General features: G+C 38.5%; 1 protein-coding gene across 5 annotated transcripts; it reads left to right on the plus strand.

The window, feature by feature from the left end:
* The first annotated feature begins 960 nt into the window (after window positions 1-960).
* On the plus strand, window positions 961-20,573 carry nek5 (NIMA related kinase 5). Of its 5 annotated transcripts, none has more exons than XM_028023199.1 (24): window positions 961-1,080; window positions 1,690-1,817; window positions 2,876-2,972; window positions 3,170-3,267; window positions 3,751-3,834; window positions 5,366-5,436; window positions 5,869-5,955; window positions 7,958-8,012; window positions 8,323-8,436; window positions 9,972-10,058; window positions 10,903-11,002; window positions 12,361-12,470; window positions 12,568-12,626; window positions 13,561-13,761; window positions 14,035-14,113; window positions 15,153-15,266; window positions 15,367-15,447; window positions 16,119-16,214; window positions 17,094-17,165; window positions 17,368-17,439; window positions 17,510-17,684; window positions 17,771-17,857; window positions 17,946-18,060; window positions 18,561-20,573. In XM_028023199.1, the coding sequence occupies exons 2-24, from the start codon at window positions 1,695-1,697 to the stop codon at window positions 18,778-18,780; spliced, it is 2,397 nt and encodes a 798-aa protein (XP_027879000.1). In that variant the 5' UTR covers window positions 961-1,080; window positions 1,690-1,694; the 3' UTR covers window positions 18,781-20,573. The 5 variants fall into 5 exon arrangements, with proteins under 5 accessions (XP_027879000.1, XP_027879001.1, XP_027879003.1 ...); XM_028023200.1 differs by having other exon boundaries at window positions 17,774-17,857; XM_028023202.1 differs by having other exon boundaries at window positions 13,567-13,761.
* The last annotated feature ends 220 nt before the right edge of the window (window positions 20,574-20,793 follow it).

The raw sequence follows: 20,793 nt of genomic DNA on the forward strand, positions 1-20,793 counted from the left end.
TAGCTCCATTATAAATTTGGACGTTAAAAACAATCTTAACACAGTCTCGGGAGGATTCATTTTGAAGAACTTTTTGCAGGTGCAGCACCTGACCTTGTGGAGAGGTCATATATGGAGAGGTCATATGTGGAGAGGTCATATATGGAGAGGTCATATGTGGAGAGGTCATATGTGGAGAGGTCATATATGGAGAGGTCATATGTGGAGAGGTCATATATGGAGAGGTCATATGTGGAGAGGTCATATGTGGAGAGGTCATATGTGGAGAGGTCATATATGGAGAGGTCATATGTGGAGAGGTCATATGTGGAGAGGTCATATGTGGAGAGGTCATATATGGAGAGGTCATATGTGGAGAGGTCATATGTGGAGAGGTCATATATGGAGAGGTCATATGTGGAGAGGTCATATATGGAGAGGTCATATGTGGAGAGGTCATATGTGGAGAGGTCATATGTGGAGAGGTCATATATGGAGAGGTCATATGTGGAGAGCTCCACCGGGCGTTTTAGTCTGACTTGAATGTGACGACAGCAAAATGAGCTGCGAATGAATCTCCAAATCTCTTCTCTTGTTCTGAGGATTTAAATAACCGCCGTGTCTTTGCACATCGGCTTTAAAGAGCAGGCAGATGAGAGATTTAGATTTCTGTGTAACTTAGGTGACGGCGTATCACGTATCTGGGTCGTATCAGTTTCCCTTTTGAAAAAGAGGAAAACAACTAATTCTCAGGCGCCAGACTGTGTGGCCTTTTAAGGGACATTATTTTCTAACCACTAAAATATATTTTTGGATTATTAAAAGTAACAGCATTTTAAGATTTTTAACAAAGCTTAAAATTCACTGTTGTGAAGGGAATCTTGAGCTTTCTACCAATCAGTGATGGGGGAAAGAAAACTACAGCTCCCAGTGTTCCCCGCGGCAACTTCTCTAGCTCGCCGTACTGTATTTTTATTTATTTATTTATTTTGTCGAAAGACGGACATTACTGTGACGTCTCGCGACTTTTCAACTTGTCATTGCTGCTTTTTTCCTCTCTCTGCTATGTTAACTTTACTGCATCGGTGAAGTTCCACACCCGTAAGTAAACTTCTTTATTTAAAACCATTAAAAAGGAAGCTCTACCAGGAAAGTGTAGTCAACTTGCTAACTGTGTTGCCGTATCCATGGTAACGGACATGTTGAATTGAATAGTGTGATACACACACACACACACACACACACACATGTATACATATATAGCGCCACAGTTGTCTTCATGATATCCTGCCGGCCTTTTTTTTTACTTTTCATGTGATACAAGACAGCAGCGTGTTTCACCCAGTTGTGACCTTAAAATAAAGACATTAACGGATGTGTCTCTCCAATTAACGCAAATGTGTTTGTTAACCAATCAGAAGTTTCCAAAGCCGTGACATCAACATCCGGGCTTTCGCTCGTTCATTCCCTATGTAAGCTTCTGATCTTGAAGACGACCGTAAATAAGTATTTGATGTGTTATTTCTATCAATATCGTGGGATTTAGCAGATAGAAATAATTTCGGTTGGGTTCTGGGTCGGTATTTTGCACAGTCGGTATTTTAATTGACCCAAAACCAAGAGAAAGCTTGGTCTGAAAATGTAGCTTGTTTCAGGCACAGCTAACACCCCGCTGATAATGCCGTGTTGTGTGCGTGGCGGCATTTCCAGGTGTTATGAATGACTATGAGGTTATCCGGCAGATCGGAGAAGGTGCGTTTGGGACAGCCTTCCTCGTCAGGGACAAACGGGGAGATGGAGGCCGGAGCTGCGTGGTGAAGCAGATCGGTCTCGGGAAGGTACAGGAACAACAGCGAAGCCGCCTGCAGACCAGTCTGTCTGAAGGGAACAACAATTTTATAACATCCAAAAACATAAGAGAGTTCAAAATTACTGAACGAGTTCTAATATCTACTTTAAAAATTAACAGACGTTTCTCACAGATTTTACAATAACATAACATTTCTTACCAAATATCACTAATTTTATCAATATAATCAGGAATATTTTTTTTTCCTGATTGTCTTTGGAGTTTGAAGTAAAACAAGTATTTATTTCAGATGTATTAAAGGGACAGTATTAGGTTTCCATCATGGTAGAATGTTATTCCCTCATCAAAAACATACCTGGAGTGTTGCTTTAATTCTTTTGCGAATGTTTGAGAAGTCCTTTAATCTCCCGTGGCAACCATGCAGCTGGGAAAAATGTGTGGGGGGACCTAGCCCCGCCTTCGAGATGTAGCTCCTCCTCGCAGCTGCAGTTTCCAAGCTAGCGAGCTTCCACCTCACAAAGCAGTCCTTCTCACTCAGCTCCTTCAGACTAGCCAGCAGCAATTAGCAAACACCCAGTGGAACTGTGAATCTGCTGAGCTTATTATAGGAGCTACTTCTCAGTGGAGCACTGGTAAAAATGTTGTTGAAGGGATAATTGAGTAGCCCTACAGGCAGAGTTACAAAAAGAGCAGGAGTTTTTAAAGAGACAGAGGCCCAATTTCAAGGCATTAAATTACAAAGTCAAATTTCTTTTAAGTCATATTTGATATCTATGGCAGTTTTATAACAACTGATATTAACAGCTACTTGATTATGCCATAAAATAGCACTATATGCCTGCAAAGCACATAATACTGTCCCTTTATACACATTAAAATTTGCAGAACGTTTTCACGTTCTTGGAGCAAAATAGAAAAGTTACAAAATAGGAAGAGATTTTTTATCTTCTAAACCTATGAAATATGTTGGAATCTAAAAAGACAAAATGTCTCTACAATATAATAAAATCCAACCAATTTAAAAAAATCTCTCTTCATTCACTTTTAGGGCTGTCTCATTGACTACTATGTGTGTTTATTGTCCAGATGTCAGCGAAGGAGAAAGAAGCCTCTAAGAAAGAAGTGACTCTCCTGTCACAGATGAAGCACCCAAACATTGTTTCGTTCATCACTACATTTCAGGGTGAGAGCAGATCTTCCTTCCAGAGCATTTTATAGGCCCACTGATCCACAATTCAGCCACACATTTATTGTACGCCTAGTAGATTTAGGTGTAAAGTAACATTTATACTTCCGTCACATTGTTTTACTATCTTTTTTGAGACGGCCGTCTCATTTCCTGTCAGAAATGAACCACTTGGAAACCTTTTCTGTGTGCAGAGAAGGGCAGCCTGTACATAGTGATGGAGTACTGCGATGGAGGAGATCTGCTGAAGAAGATCAGCATGCAGAGAGGAATTCCCTTCTCTGAGGCGCAGGTACCGGCTAACCTGAACCCCAGCTAGAATCTGAAATATCAGTCAATCAATCAATCAAATTGTATTTGTGTAGCACATTTCAGCAGCAAGGCATTTCAAAGTGCTTTACATCATATCAAACACAAACACAATGCAACATAGAATCAACAATCAAAATACAGCATTAAGTCAATAAATTTGTAATTGATTACGTTTCAAATACAATCCTAACCAGGTGGGTTTTTAGTCGAGATTTAAAGGAAGTCGGTGTTTCAGCTGTTTTATTACAGTTTTCTGGAAGTTTGTTCCCAATTTGTGGTGCATAGAAGCTGAAAGCTGCTTCTCCTCGTTTGGTTCTGGTTCTGAGTATGCAGAGCAGAACCAGAACCGGAAGACCTGAGAGGTCTGGAAGGTTGATACAACAACAAATAAGAGCCTGAATGTTACCAAAGGCTGGGCTCCCTGTCAGACGGAGAAGAAAAAAGTGAACTTTGTGTTTGTCAGATTGTGGACTGGTTCACCCAGATCTGCCTGGGCCTCAAGCACATCCACGACCGGAAGATTCTTCACAGAGACATCAAATCTCAGGTAAAACACGCCTAAAAGGAAGACTTAAAATGAAACTAAAGATTACTGAAACACTTTTATTTTTTAAACCTTGCATAACTCTTTTTATATCAGACAAACAAACAGGTTTTAGCTTTGTAGGAATATTTTTCTGTGTGAATCTAGTGAACTTACAATGAGAAAAACACGTTTTTATCGTTTATTTGAACTGCATCGCTCACAGTGAGGTCAATAAAACGTTCAAATAAAAGTTTATTTATATAATTAGAAAAAGGTTGATTTCAGCACGACACAATTTTTCATTATTTACAAAGTTTCATTGAAGTTCCACTGTGGATTTTAAACTGTTTGGACTCAGCTTCGCCTTTACTCACACGAGGACAATTTGTTTTTCCCAATGACTAAAACTGACTTAGGATCGTTTTTGAAAATTTCACAGTTGTCATTTTGTATTCCTTATTTTGTCTGTTTAATTCTCAGATATTTTAAACCTTTAAACTTTTTTTACATCCAGAAACTTCAGTCTGTTTACTGGGATTTTATGTGGTAAATCAAAAGAAAGTTGTGACAAATAATTAATTTAGGAAAATAACACATTGTTTTCAACTTGCCTTTATAAGTGATACTCTGAAAACCTTTCTCTTCATTTGCATTCTGCCTTCATATCATCCTGAATCCCACCAGACTCATGTTAAAACATGGCAGTGGCAGCATCATGTTGAAAAATGAAAGAAGGGGACTTGATAACCTGATCACATCATTCCATATGTTGTTTTGCACACTCTGAACTTATTGTTCAATTTTACAATTGCTTATAATTCAAATTTATCGATCTCAAGGGGAAATGTCTGATGTTATAGGAAAAAGTCGGGGGGGAGAAAAAACATATTTTGTTTTTGTGGCGCTTTCGAAAAGATAATTTGTGCCGTATTTATTGCTCTGTGTCTATAAACATTGTCAGCATCTTGTCTCTGGGGTTAAGCTCATTAATTAACAAACATTGTCATTACAGAGCTCTTTAATTGTACAGCAGAACCGTCAGTCCTGCTCTGTCTGTGCCAGCTCCTAGAATAACTCAGCAAGATGACAACACACTGCATTTCTGTTCACAGCCATCTCTCTGTTTTATCAGTCATATCAGTTTACACACACACACACACACACACACCCCCACACACACACACACACACACACACACACACACGCCCACACACACACACACACACACGTTTGCGCCGCTATCTTTGCGGGGACTTTCCATTGGCTTCCATTAATTTCTACAACCTAAATCTTACCTTACCTTTACCCTACCCATTACATACATAACTCTAACCAAAACTCAATTCACACCTTAGTCCTAAATCTGACCCCTGACCCAAAAACAGCGTTTCCCCTTGTGGGGACCAGGCTTCAGTCCCCACAAGGAGCAGCGTGTCCCCACAACGTAGTATATGTCAGGACGGTCCCCACAAGGTATTAGAAACAAACGCGCGCGCACACACACACACACACACAAAAATCTGTTTTCATTCCTGCTCTCCCTCTTGCCTAGAATATCTTCCTAACCAGCGGAGGGATGAAAGTAAAGCTGGGGGACTTTGGTATCGCAAGAATTTTGAATAAGTAAGTCAAGTGTAATCTTCACACACACGTACACGTACACACACACACACGATGCAGCTGCCTGTCAGCGAGTCCACCGTAAGTCATGGAGGAGCTCCAAACAACTGATTAGCATTCCTCAAACTGTCAACTCGGACAAGTAAACACAAGAGCGTGGAAATGGTAGCCGGTTAGTAGCATTTGATTGCAACAGTCGATTCAATAGTAGGATAAAGTGTGCGATTATTGTCTGTACTGTACAGAAGGAGAAGCCTCTTTATTTTTTGGGACTTTTATTACATAGAAAGACAAAAGGTCCAAAAATTCTTAAAGCTCATATTTTAAAACTAACCAGTCTTCCATTTTGAACATCATATCCAATTTGTCTCTGTATTGAGGCTTAACTGAGGGTGGGCTGATTGTTATTGTTATTTTATTTTTTTTACCGTTTAGCACCCTGGAGATGGCCAGGACTTGTGTCGGGACGCCATACTACCTCTCACCAGAGATCTGCGAGAGTCGGCCCTACAACAACAAAACGTATGTACAAAACTGACTACAGGACGAGTTCAGCCTTTTATCTGGAGGTCCTGGTGGAGAGTGTGGAGTCAGCAGTCCAGAAACTGCCTGGAACGCGTTCAGCCGTTCCAACCTGACAGTGACCTAAGATACAGAAACTGAAAGTGGTCGACTGTCTCGGTCTCTTCACCTTAATGGTACTGAGGTTCTCTGAGTTTTTTCTTACGCTGTAACTTTGCCCTCACTGTACCGTCTGCCATTCTCACTTTCTGTTTTTGCCTTTGAGTGGATCTGCGTGCTGCGGCCTGCCTGTCACTCTGCTGCTGGTTCAAGGGAATTTACCGACTGAGGGCCAACAAATGTTGTTCCTGTTCTAAGCTGATTTTCAGCACAAGAGTATTACAACCAGCTCATTGATTGATGAAAAACAATATATTCTCAGTCACATTTGCATCACTGTTTAATATGAAAGCAGGAACACTTCTGTGGGTTTTACATTTATATTCAGGGTGTTTTTTTCTTTTAAACTTTCTGTACCACTATTATTATACTTGTTAATGACATCAACTTCACAGAAAGTTTTCTGTTTTGTCGGAACCTGTGGGCTGGTTTTCAGTAGTTCGCTCAGTTCGGGGAAAACGGCTGATGTATCACCAAGCGCTACGTTTGCATTGAATTAGCCGTGAAGTAAAATTCCTCACAATGAGGAGTTGTTTGAAATCAGTCCAAAATTTCTGCTCCCTTGTGATGACTACAGCAGAATTGGACGCTACATGGGTGGAGTTTAGAGAACAGATGAGTTCTGGGCCTGACTGAGTGTGTCGGTCGTCATGTCTGTCTCTGTTGGACGATCATGTGTGAGCGCAATAATAAACCCCGGTTGTGTAATCGTGTTATTATGACCTAGTAGAGCTGCAATCCACCCAGAGGGGGTTTCATTCTGACAGCGTGTGCAGACACAAACATCGACCCAACAGCCCTGAAGAGGGAGCATGGGGACCAGTAAGACGTAGTGTTTATCAGGATTATAGCAGCAGTCTGGGTGATTTGCTAATGGGGAAAGATTCTACTGTTCTTTTCTTTGTCTTGATGAACGTTTTTTATTATCTTAGCATATGTTTTTAGGTCATATTTATATTATATTTTAGATCATATTCTTTATTTTGCGAGAAAATAAGGAAAGAAAAACCCCACAGAAGCAAGTTTTGGTGTCTGAATATACAACAATTCAACACATTGTACAGTCGGACAAAAACCAAGCTGCTCACACCAGGACAGGATAAGGTTCCACATTATCTTCTCACTATAGAGGAACACACTTTATGTCTGTTCATATCCATGTTGTCTTATCTGAACATCTCAAACTGGGATAAACTGAATATCTTCAGCCTACATCTATTCAGTCTATAAAACACTTATAAATTATTTCTATTTGACCTTGTTTTGAAGTCGGAGAGTTGATTGACTGTAACGGTTATTATTAATTTTTGTTTGTGTGTTTTAAATCAAATAAACTGTCTGTCTGTCTGTCTCTTATCTCATCTGCTCTTTTCTGTTCCCGTTTTGGTGAACCTGAGGTCAAACTGACTTCCTCTTCTTTCTACCCGAGACTCTCGTCAGCGACATTTTGAGGAGGATATAATTCTGATTCTCTTGAACTGCTTTCCTTCATCCTCTTCTTAAAACGTCAAAGTACAAAGTGAAGATTTGTCGTATACGTGACTCTGAGCCAGATACAAATACCTGAAGACAGTTTCTTTTCTCTGTTGGCTGCCTAATGTCATTGCATTTAACTCTGTTTTTCTCCATCAGGTTTATGACTTTAGCTGAAGGGTGTGAGGTGCTGATAAACTGCATGCTTTTCCAACAGGTGGCATGTCAGGATATGTAAGATATACTCAGTGGGACGCTAACAGGGAGGATGTTTGTTTGTGAAATGGTGTAATTAAAACCAGGGAGAGTTTCTGTGAAATCGATTCAGGTTGACAAATATTTGCTTTTGTTTGTGTTTTTGCTTCTGCAGAGACATCTGGTCTCTGGGTTGTGTCCTCTATGAACTCTGCAGCCTGAGGCATCCAGTGAGCTCTGCCACACCGGCAAACGCTTCACCCTCACCGCTTCATAAACGCTAAGCTAACGCTACCGTCATCCATCTATTAAATTACAAAGTCAACTTTCTTTTAAGTCATACAGTATTTGATACATGCAGCATTTTTCTTAACAACTCAACGTAATATGGTTACTTGACTGACTTAAAATTACAGTATGTGGACTGGAACAAACATAATACTGCCCCTTTAAAAAATGTATTTGCTGTTGTTAAATTAATTGAATGTTTGCTTCTTTTTGTTCCAGTCTGACTTACTAATTGTGGGTCTCCACTAACAGTTTGAGGGCAACAGCCTGAGGCAGCTGGTCAGCAAAATCTGCAGAGGCCACTACGCGCCTGTCCCCAGTCGCTACTCCCACGACCTTCGTCTGCTGGTCGCCCAGCTCTTCAAGGTTGGACACACTCTTGTCTCTTTTTGTTGCAGCGTTTACGTAACACGACAAGAACAAGTGAAGTTACACAGCAGGTACAAACAAGAACGAGCTCATGTCCCTGAAATTGACTCATCATACAGAAGTGATAGTTTAGTCAGTAGTAAAAAGTATTTGCTACATTTTATTTATTTTTTTGCTTTAGTAATGCACTTGTTTATATAATTCCCTTTGACAGTTGTTAGTTAACTCTTTCACAACATTTTTAGAAGATAAGAACATTTCAGAACTTCAGCTTATTTTAACATTAAGCCTACAAGACACCAGAACTTTAGTTGCGAGAAAGCTTCAACAATAATGTTTTTGTTTTCTGTTCGAGATTTTTGAGTTTTCACAGTTTTCCCTCTTTCTTTTTCTAACTTAACGGAGGTGTTTCCATTTGGACCCGACATTCCTAAAGAATTTATAGAAAGTGAGAATTTCACAGAGACTGTGGAGCCGATTTTATGACTTGAATAAAAGCCAGCACAATTTGCGGTGCAATTCAGGGATCAAAGAACCGGTATTATGGGATTATAGTCGTTCTCTCCTTTGGCAGCAGCAGATCAGATTAAGTTATAATCACTAGGTGTAAATGACAGAATGTCGCAAACTGTTTAAGCAGCTGTTCATTATCTTGAGCTTCTTGTGATTCTCTAGAGTCTCTATTGTCCTCTCGAGACACCACTGTTAGAAATACACAGTTCTTGGTATCTCTAAAAAAAATCATGTTTGTCATTGTACTGTAAAACCGCTGCATTAAAAATAACCCAATTTAGGTTATTTTGATAACTTTTTTGCGTTACGTATTGACCAATCCAGGTCTGAATTGACTCAACATATCACAGTTGAGTTGTGGGTCTAATCTGGCATGGAGAATTAGATTTTAATCCTAAAATATGGATCAAAAGGACTTAATGTCAAATATTAAGGCTACCAATGAGAATAAACCTTAACCTGGATTATTAAATTATGAGTATTTGCCTACAAATAAATGGTTTTTATTGATCCATTCTCTATATTTGTTTATCCTTGTAGGATCATGGGAAGGAATGCTAACACCAGCAACAACCAGCAGATTAGAGGATTTTGATTTTGTGTAAAAACTAATCTGGTTCAACAAAAAAAAGACAAAAACCCTCTAAAGATTGATATTGTGAAAATATGTATAAAATATCAACTTTTTGACCAGTCATTTGGTCAAAGTGTGATTCTTGACTATAGCTAGTACTAGCTTGCTATGCTAACCAATAACAAGTAAACAGCTAATGTTAGCTTTATAGAATGACCTGCTATATATTAGCTAAGGTATTATTAAACACAATCATTTTGATCGTCTTATGATTTATTATTTCATTCTTCGTTAGAGGTTCTGATGAGGTCGTTGTCTCTTCTCTTGCACAATAAACTGGCTCTAATGTAATAGTTAAGTGAACTAGACATTGTGGGACATATTCGAAAATATATCATATTTGTAAAACACATTGTTTTGTTTTTGTTTTTGTTTTTTTTTCCAGGTCAACCCTCGAGACCGTCCCTCAGTGAGCTCGGTCCTCCGACGTCCATTTTTAGAAAAACACGTCAGTAAACACGTCAACGCTCAGGTAACGGGTCAGTTTGATTACTGGGTCAGTTGTTTAAACATTCATATTAGTGACAGGATGTACATGATAAATGGTAGCTTTGCTTAAAAAAAGTATACAAATAAGGGTCAAAAATAAAATTCTTTAAAAAGGTAATTTAAATAAAAACATAAATGGATTATATCTGTTTTTTAATACTTAGAGCACCAGTACAAAGCAGAACTTTACTTAATTTTATGTGATAGACCAATATCAGCTCAAAGTTGTCCATAATTGTGAAGTAGAAGAAGAAACAAACATGGTTTTTAATTATTTATTTTTTTTAAATCAAAATCTGTAAAGTATATTCATGTCCACTGACATTTTGTAGAGTCACTTTAGGTTGCAGCTACAGCCGCAAGACTCTACCAACTTTCCACCTCTACAGACTGATATGTTTTATTTTCCCCCCCATTCTTTCCTAAACCAAGCTGCAGCTCGGTCAGATGGGATGGAGAGCGTCTGTGTACATCATTTATCAAGAGTTGCCACAGATTGTCAATTGGATTTTATTGTCACATGATGGGTTAAACAGATCTTCATGAGGTGTCTAAAGCTTAGGAGGTTGTTTTATATCCTAATTCTGCTTTAAACGTCTGCAAAATGTCAACTGACGTGTCTGCTGCATTCCTTGGTGTTTGTTTTCTGACTTTCTATAAAAGAAAAAAAGCTCTAATGCCTCTACAAAACGTACCAAAGAGTTAAGACACTGTTCTGCTTCTCATAAAACCTGTTCAATTCTTATTGGCTTTCATAAGCAGTGATGAGGTAAAATATGAGCTATCGGTGTCAAGGCATGTGTGCTTGTGGTTTTCGGTGTTTGCAGACGATGCAGGGGGAGTTAAACCACGCAGCTTCCCATCGAAACGGAGCAGCAGCTGCATCAGACGCTGCTAAAATAAGAACAGGAGCATCGAAACCGGCAGGTAACGTAGCACAAAGCACCAAGTGAGAACTCATCAACTGTGTGTGTGTTTTTGTTTTTTTTTAAAATAAGAGTTCATTGACCTCTGGTATTGTCAGCGTTACTCTCCTAGACGGCTCTGGGACGGATTTGGCAGCAATGGACCATTTAGAAAACATTCAGGCCACATTTAAAATGAAATCCACTATTAATGATACAGTAAGGCTTTTAGTACAGGAAGAGAAGATGAAAAACCTAACAGTGCACTGCAAAAACACAAAATCTTACCAAGAAATTTTCCAAACTAATTTTTTCCTTTTAAAAAAAAAACTTGGAGAGATATTTGCGATTAATCTCAAAATTAGATTATTTTCTTTTTCCTAGCAAATTTTTTTTTTGACTTTTGGAGCTCAGAAATTTGCTTGTTTTTCCTTGAAACTTTCTGAGATGAATCTCAAAATATCTGAGTTTTATGGTGGGAATTCACTCCTTTTCTTTCCATCTATAATGATCCTAACTGTCAGGTTTGACCCCTATTAAAGACAAATTGAACAAACACAGAAAAGACAAGAGAGTTAGATTCTTTTGATCTCGCAAGGAGAACGGACAGAGACGTGTTTACAGTTACAAATCTCCAACCGCTCTGAAACACATTTGTCCGCTCCTCTCTTTTTATTACTTTCAGAGTCCCTATCACAGAGAACACTGCAACTCTAAGGGGTGGGGGCAAAACACTTCATTACTTAGTTGCAGTGCTAATGACAATCACTAACTAAACACATGTTGTCTTGCATTAGATTATTCGGCTCCAGACACAGAGTAAAACAGAACAAGTCGTACATCTTCAAGGCGACGGTTTTACTGCTATCTAACAGTTCAAAGGAAGAAGAGGTCCTGCTAAGATAAGATAGATAAGATAAGATAAATCTTTATTGTTATTGTCACAAGGACAACGAAATTCAAAGGGTGCCATCGGTCGGTGCACATGCCCAAAAACAAAAAATAACTGTCTCAAAAAATAACTGTCTCCTGCTGTATACTGCTGAGCAATAAACCCTGTGAGCACGGTTATCACTGCTTCTCTTCAGGGAGGCCCTCTTGTGAAAAGGAAACAAAGTAAATCAAACAACACAGAAACATTCTTTATGCTGAAGGGAAAGGAAACAATAAAGGCATATAAGACAGAACATCATATAAGCAACACTATTGTTATAAATGAAACAACAAATATTTGATAATATATATATACATTTCACCTAACACTAACACACTGCGATGGAAAACTCGATAGGTTTTATTTTTAAACATTTTCCTCCGACAAACAGTAGACATGAAAACGAAGCCGTAAACAAAGCCGTTTTCTTCTCCGCTGTTGTCCAGAGAAGATGCAGAAGGCGAGGGCAGCAGAGAGGCCGGGGGCAGCAGGCGGGAAACCCGCCGCCAAACCGGACCACAGAGCGCCGTTCAGAGTGGTCGCCGCTCCCTACAAAGTAAGTCTGAAGCCGCATCACATGCTCTCTTTTTGACCCAGTATCTGGGTTTTTTGTGTTTCTGTTGGTTTAACTTCGTATTTATGTGCTACTGCAGCCTCTTCATCACAAAGCAGCCAAACCAGCCGCAGACGGAGCGTTTGCAGGGATTCAGAAGTGGGTAGTAAAAACCTCCTGCAAATTTTAGCTTGTGGAAATAACTTTGGTTCATTTGGAAAAAACTCACATTTTTGAGTACAGTTTTTGTAATAGGACGATGTGGTTTTTCAGTCATATTGAAACAGATGTATTTCAATACATCTATTAGAAAATCGTTTCTCAGTACCACTTGTAAGTGTTTACATTTGTGTCCACCATGATTTTTAATGACTTATCCTGTGTACAGGTTTATTCAGGTGGGATTTTAATCACATTTCTGATTTTTCGGAAACACTGCAATTGCAAAATTGTCTTTTTTTTTTCGAGTGGAACATCAAAAACATTTGTAATAGAAACGCAGCTACTGATTAAACCTTGTCTCATACTTCTGTGTTAGCTGTGTAAAGTGTTAGTGAATGTTTATCGCCTAATAGTTTGGTCATGGTTAACCTCTAAGAAGTTTGAGAAACCAAAAGAATATTTTTATATATGATGGCAATATTAGGACCATAGCAAAAAAAAGGATTAGATATCTGCCAAAAACTCAGAAATTTTGAGTTTAATCTACGAAATATATTAGAAAAATACTTAAAAAGTTGAAAACATTGTTACTTTTTGAATATTTCTGAAAGTGGAAAAAATTCTAGAAAATTTCTGAGATTTATCTAAAAATCTCTGAGCTTTTTCTAGCAAATTTGTACTTTTAAAACTCAAAGATTTTCAAGGTTTTTCTAGAAAATTTCTGATATCAATCTGAAAAAACATAGTTGTTGTAAATGTACTCCTCTTCTTTTATCTACCGTCACAGGCATAGCAGCGAAGGACGTTATATTTTTAAAACGTTGTCTTTGAAAAGTGGTAAAGATTAAAAAATTGCCCTCAGAAGAGAGCGGTTCATGTCACAATCCAGTCATTGTTTTAAACTTCTGAAATGAATATGTTGTTCTTCTAGCTGCAGGTTGGATGGGAGGCAGGCTGACAGCCACTACCAGCACTATTACGCCCAACTGGATGTCATTCAGAGGAGGAATAAGGACATTCCTGCTGGTGTTGCTCCACCTTCAGCTCCTGATCCTGCGGTTCTGGAGCGAGTCGCAGATGTGAACCTGCAGTTCTGGGAACAAGATGGTCCGCTTGTGGAACCATACCAGCTGTGGGTGGCTCAAACAAGCAGCACATTTCTATAAAAGAGCAACAAAAATATGCAATCTTTTTTTTTTTTTTACATCTTCCTGTTAAGAAACAGATTCATCTGAGGTGATATTTACATCAAATCTAGATTTGCTTAAATTAGCCACAATTTTATGTCTAGCAGGAATAAATTGTTTCTAAACTTTTTCACTGCTTATGGAGAGCTTCAGTGAGATTTATCTTGTTCCCATCACCACGGTAACACGTGTTCACCGTCACCTGTTGTGTCTGTCAGTGTGGCTGCAGCTCGTAACGAGTACCTGCAGAGGAAACAGGAGGCCAACCAGTATAAACTGAGAGCGGAAAAACAGCTGGTAAGACCAAACTCCACACAGTCAGTTTTTTTAATCATTTATTTTAACGGATGGATTTAGAAGCAGACGTGGGCGTGGTTTAAAACGAAGACATGTATCTGTATGCATAAATATGACAGTTGATGATGATGAGTAATGAATAAATGTTATCAGGAAGGGAATCTTTCAGATAAAGGACATTTGTAGTGTTTCATTACACGGTTTTCATAGTTCAAAACACATTTTACATGGAACCAAACATCAAGGAATAAAAGCCATTTTGTGAAATATCTAGAACTGTCACGACTACAAAGTATGTGTGTCACATTTGATGGATGCATGTTTATTCTGATTAAAGGCTTAAAATGTACAGTGTGCTGCTACTTTAGGATAGATTAGATTACTTTTGCCATGACAAACATCCTCTAATTTTTATTTCCGTATTTTAATTAGTGCCTAAACATCTAGGGCTAAACATTCAGTTCTCTATATGCAGCCTATGACTGCCCCCAAGTGGTCAAATAATTATTAGCTGAAGTAATTTGGAAATGGGTCTCCATTTCAAGCGCTCGGTATGCCGATGTGAGTGAATCTTCAGTTCAGTTTGCGCAGTTTAAAAATACTATAGTATGTGAACATTAGAAATTGTTCTGGGTTTGAAAATGTTATTTGGCCACAGAAAGAGAAAAAAATAGAGTAGAACAGAATATTTGTTATTGTAGAAGTACATGGAAATCCTGCAAAACTGAACAAGAACTGAACTGTTTGGTTTGGTTGAGAACATGACTTTAACTGCAAAAGAGTTAGTACTGAAGAATCTAGACGTATAATAAGCTACAATATATATTATATGTTATATTCATGTGAAAATAAATCTTACACATGAACATCATTAAAATAAGTGCAACTCAAAACTGGCATCATTAAATCAAAATCTACAATCATAAGTAGAAAAGGGACAAATATTGTCAACTTCAAGCTTATTTAAATACTATTTACTCCATTTAATGGACTTTTCTCAGTTGTTTTCTTGACTTGGTGACTTTTCTATTATCTCCAGGGTCTGCGGCCGTGCACAGCTGAGAGTAAAAGGAAGCCGGATGGCCAGGAGCAGGAAGTTGGACTACCTGACAACCAGCACTTTCCTCAAGACAGAAAATATGAGGGACAGCAGGTGGGACACCAAACAAACACCCGCATTAACTGAAATTAATGTGTAAAATGATAGAAAATAAGTTCTACAAATATCTCAAATGAAATGTGTGTGTGTGTAGGAGTATCTGCGTCAGCTGGATCACATCAGGCAGCAGTATCATCAGGAGGTGAGACAGATGAGACAGAAAGCTGAATCAGAGGTATGCAAATTAGATTATATAATATATAATGCATTTATATAGAGAGTTTGTGTAATATGCACAGACATATTCAATAACTTAATATGTTTTTGTAGGTATTAAACATGCCTTTTTTTTAATATTAAAAATATTTTTGTTGATCTTGCCGTGTTTTAACATAATCATACCAGTAATCAGTGCGTTAAAGCGTCATTCTGAGTGGAATTAATCTGCATCATGATGATTCCCTTAATGATGGAGTCACTAAAATACATGAACTTTTCAACATATAAATGACGCATAAGAGTTGCAAATACTAGATGTAAGGCATATTTAAAAATACAGTAGCAGAAGATTCAAAGGGTTTTTCAGATGTCAGAATAAATCCAGGTAGTTTTGCAAAAACTGCTTTGCTGAAACCTAAATAAATATTTTTTGTTTGTGGCTCAAAAGGTAAATGATGTGAGCTTTTTCAGGCGTCTTAACACCCGGTTCTTTCACACAGTCTCTGCTCAGCATATGAACCACAGGGGGGGAAGGTTTGGGTTTGGGTTTGGGTTTGGCTGCACGTTTGATGCAGTAGCTGTGTACGATGAAGCTGATGTGCATCCCAAAAGCTCACAAGGCACCTAAAGTTTTATCTGCAACAGAATTAACAGCAGCAGCTTTATACATGTGTTTGTGCTCATCAGCCACAAGATAAACAAAGAACCTTTGTGGTGGAAAAAGCGCGAGAGCCGGAGCCCGCCTCGGATACTGAAGAGCAGCAGAAAGAAACACCTGCTCAGGTACGAATAACCACAGGAAAACAGAAACACACTTCAGGAAAATAAACTTTGAGCCTTATCGTATGTGGTGTTGAAGTCAGTTTGATATTTACATGACTTGAGCTCAGAAATCAGAGTGCCAAACTTGTGCAGAATACCGTAAGGCTATTTATTATTTTGGGAAAGTGGGACAGTTAAAGCCAGACATTTTCATACACTAAATAAGAAGACACACACATTTTTCCCTCACTCTCTGAATCAGACCAGACTTTTCTTGTTTTAGCTTAGAGTTACCAAAATTATGTCTATTTGCGAAATGCTAGAAAACTCAGCGGGAACTTTCCTCAAATTCAAAAGTTTTCCTACATTTGCATCAGTATCTGATGTATGACTTAACTCAGCAGTTTGCACATAAAATCCCCCCCCAAAAAACACACTAAAGTTTGTGGTTGTATTATCAGATGTAAAAAAAAAAAAAAAAGTTGACAGATTCGAAATGGTTTGAAATAAAAGAGAAAGCAGCTCCAATTTTAAAAAATGTAGTTAATTTGTTACATGTAGTTGAACTAAGTTAGCCAAACTTACTTTATTTATGTTTGTTTAGCATGACAACTTAATAAACTTAATGTATTTACTGGCATAAACTTAATTTGATTACTTTGATTAACTAACTTTTTCAAGCTGGCTCACCTGTCTTTCAGTGTAAGTAATGTTTCACCTGAGCTTTTAGACCTTTACAGCAACACTGTGATCGGATGTGTTGTATGTTTGGTGTTGGGGTGATCATCTTCTGTTCTTTTGGTTCGAAGCTGTATCTGTTCATAAGGTCAACTTGGTCAAATCCTACATATTTGTCGTTAAGTCACTCAGGTTACACAGAGTTTTTCCTTCCCGCTGTAGGACACGGATGCAGTTCTGAGGCAGATCAGAGAAGAAAACGAGGGAAATTCTCAGAAAAAAGCCAAAGATAAGGTGAGGTTCTGCCTGCCGAACCTAAAAAAAAGACTTAATTTTGATTCAAATACTTGAACGCAACATGGAACGCCATCTGAAAAGCTCAGCTGGCGTATAAAAGGAATATTACAAAGATTTTCAAAAGCCATTCCTTAAAAAAAAAATGAAGTGAGACTGTTTGAAAATGATGAACAGCATTTAAATCTTTTGGTATCTGCAGAAGGGAATCATGTTTGAAATCCGGCTGGATGAAGAAGAAACGAAGGAGGAGAGGAAAAACGAAGAGAAGCAGGTAGAAGTATTGAAACAAAGTCATTTTTGCTACATGGCTTCAGTTTTCTTCTTCTCCTCTCACCAAACAGGAAGTGGACCCTCTCAATCGTACGCTAAGCTTCCAGGAAGGGGAGGCGCTAAAGCTCAAAGACTGGTCAAAGGAGAGAAAGGGGTGGAGCCAAAGGACCCCTCAGACTCTGCTGGACGCCCTGGCCAATATGGACGTCAACTCTGCTTGTAGCACAGCGGCTGAGTCTTTAGAAGGTGCAGCACGCACAACGACTGAAGTATCCCATGTATTTTTTAAAGCTCCACATATCTGACATGTCTCCTCCTGCTGGCAACTCCAGCAGGCCGCAGGCAGTGGACCAGCGGCCCCCCCAGCTCCCTGCTGAACGCTCTGGCTCAGGCTGAACTCACACCAAGTCTGGACACAGGTCAGGCCCAAACACCCAACAGGCAAGAAACTGAAGGCTAAAGAGATTCACTGAACGTGGAACGCTGAACTGTTTGTCCTCTATGAAGCGTTAGACGCTACGCAGGGAGAGGAGGAGAAGGGGAAACAAGGAGAAGAGGAAGAGGACTCGGACATAGAGATGGATGAAGAGCGTTTGGAGTCGAGGTCTGATGATGATGACACGTGAGTTCACGCTTTGTTAACTTCACTCTGAACACAGTATGGTACAAACCACATATAAAAAAAAAAAAAAGAGAAAACAAATACAAATTAAAGGTCACCTTAAGGCTAAACAATAAACATGTTTATTACATTTTTTGAAAAAAAAAAAAAAACTATTATGAGATTTCAGTTCTGCCTATTTTGAGCTCCTGTCAGAATGAGCTGTTTTAGGGCTCTGTCACTTTAAATCCAAGTGAGCTGCTGCTGGCCACGCCCCCCAAATTCAACGTTTACGCTCGCTGCAAACAGATGCTCAATTATACAGCCGTACATCTTTGAAAAGAATTAGTAGAGCGTCGTGCACAATCAACAAAAATGGACACAGCATTTTCATAACTACTGAGGTTAACATAGTTACCTGATGATGCTATAAAATTATACTATGGGTCTGAAAGATTTATTCTGAATCTTTAAATCTAACAAAGGGAAGGTAAATGTAGAAGTGATGTGTTTTTCTTCAGGAATTTTGAGGAGTCGGAGGACGAGCTGAGAGACGCCGTGGCGGACTCTATGAGGAACCTTTACGTCATGGACGACTCGAGCTCTGGAGGAAACACGCCGGAGGAGGGTGAAGAAGCAGAGAGGAAGGATGGAGGAGCGGACAGCTCTTCAGGTCATCAGCAAGCCCAAGCAGAGGTCAGCTGGTCAGGGTATGACGGTTCACCAAACGGATGTTTCTAGTAAATCTGAAGAGTCCCAGACAGACAGGAGCGCAGCTTTAGACAAGCATCAGGCTGGAATGATTCAGTGGTTTGTTAACAGATGGATTATTCTGAATGAACTGCCTTAAAATGTGTGAAAGAAGTGAAAGTGTTCACTCTGAATTTACATGACTCACGAAGCCTTATCTATATATTCATGTGATACATCTGGACTAAAATAGTTGACAAACCTGATTTTAAGTGAGCAATAATATAAATGTAGTTTTAAGAATGTAAAAAATCTTTATTTACTAAAAAAAACCCAAATAAAAAGAAATTTGTGGCCTACCTGTCATTTAGTTTTCCAACACCACCTCTGATACCAAACACAAAGGGAGACACTGAATGTAACCATGATTGTTATTGTGAAATACAGTATATTTAATGTACAGCACTTTTCAAGTTCATTTTGACAACTATTGTTTGAGAGAAAAGCACCTTTCAGTGGAATATATAATCAATTTTACAACTTTTCACTTGTGTCTGGACTTGTACCTCATACCTGTCGTATTCATTTCTATGTTCAAAGTTGAGGAATATGTAAAATTGTTATTTTGTTATTCTAAGGCAAGCAGCAGAACACAACAGTGGCAAAAGGAAAATATTCTCATTTAGGTACAAATGCTAACATTCTCCCCTCCTGACAGTACTGTTCCTTTAATGCACACAGGCAGCAGCATTCCTCTTTCTTCCAGCTGTTACGTCTCTGTAGTACTGTTTGCTGGCAAGTTGTGCAAAGGTTATGCAAAACCTATCGGCAGTGAATGGAAGCAGCCAAAAGTCTCACTTTTATTCACATAATCAGTTCGCATTTTACTTCTGATGGTTTAGTTGCTCTAAAGTAATCTGGCTATTTTTCCAAGAACATAACTTGTCACGCTAACTGTACACATGCAGTAATAGACCATTTGTTGTTTATTTTGCTCAGACACTAAGAAAAAAAACAAGGCAGTACTAAAGCTAATTACTAGGACGAAGTAATTAACTTCAAATACTAAAGCTAATAATAGTAGCTTTAGTATTAGCTAAATACTAATTTAGCTAATAATTAGTATTTAGCTAATACTAATTAGCTAAATACTAATTTAGTATGATGCGAGAAGATCATTTCAGAGAGTAAACACCTGCTCTCACTTTAATGGCATGACTGTTTACCGCCTGCTTGGCTTGGTTAAGGAAGATAAATCTGCCCTGTTCACCTGTTTATTTTCTGAAATCACTTTTCCTGTGTAGCAGGATCTGTGGTCAAAGTAAGAGTGTTCACTTTATCATTTTATATGCATAACACATTCCTTTGTCATACTGCTTTAAAATCCCAGCTACTTATCCTGAAGGACAAGATGGTAAACAAATCTCCAGTAACCATAACCATTCTGAGGGTACTGTGAGACTTTTACCACAAGGGGGCAGCACACAAAAAATTATCAGCTGCATCTTGTACTTTTCTTTTGCGTTTATTGTGTATTATTCAGGTGTAATCTCCATTTCTCCAGGAATCTAAACATTCTCTATACACAGAATTAAACAATATCAATGCCTCTTTAAAAATGTGGGTTTGTAATACACCTTTTATTATATTATCATGCCCATCAAAAACAGGAATGCAGGAGGAGAGCAACATTCAGACAAGGTAGATTTGGCCATCACCTCAGCTAAACCTTCATATTAAATATAACTATAGAGATTACACAAAGCAACAAAAAGAGCTAGCCTCTTAACTTAACCTCTAATGACAGAAAAATCATATTTAAATAATCCATTTCATTTTTTTTAGAAGTCAGAAAAAATAATTCTCTTCAAAGTCATGTCAGCATTGACAGTATAACCCAGAATGAAACTAAAAAATCTGTTTTGCAGTTCCTATAATTCTCCCCAGATTAGTTGACAGTGAGTCTAATCTAAGTCCAGCTTAGTAAAAACAGAAACACTGGAAGCAAAGGGGGAAACTAAACGCCTCGTTGCATAAACCAATCTGATTGACCTGCATCCTGAA

Source organism: Xiphophorus couchianus, chromosome 7 (assembly GCF_001444195.1).
Source record: "Xiphophorus couchianus chromosome 7, X_couchianus-1.0, whole genome shotgun sequence".
NCBI lineage: Eukaryota > Metazoa > Chordata > Actinopteri > Cyprinodontiformes > Poeciliidae > Xiphophorus > Xiphophorus couchianus.

What these genes read in the sequence shown, in the direction of transcription:
- nek5 (XM_028023199.1), top strand. Translation starts at nt 1,695, where the DNA reads ATGAATGACTATGAGGTTATCCGGCAGATCGGAGAAGGTGCGTTTGGG. An exon ending in TGGTCGCCCAGCTCTTCAAG is followed by an intron (nt 8,437 to 9,971) that starts GTTGGACACACT and finishes TTTTTTTTCCAG; the next exon opens with GTCAACCCTCGAGACCGTCC. An exon ending in TGGTCGCCGCTCCCTACAAA is followed by an intron (nt 12,471 to 12,567) that starts GTAAGTCTGAAG and finishes GTGCTACTGCAG; the next exon opens with CCTCTTCATCACAAAGCAGC.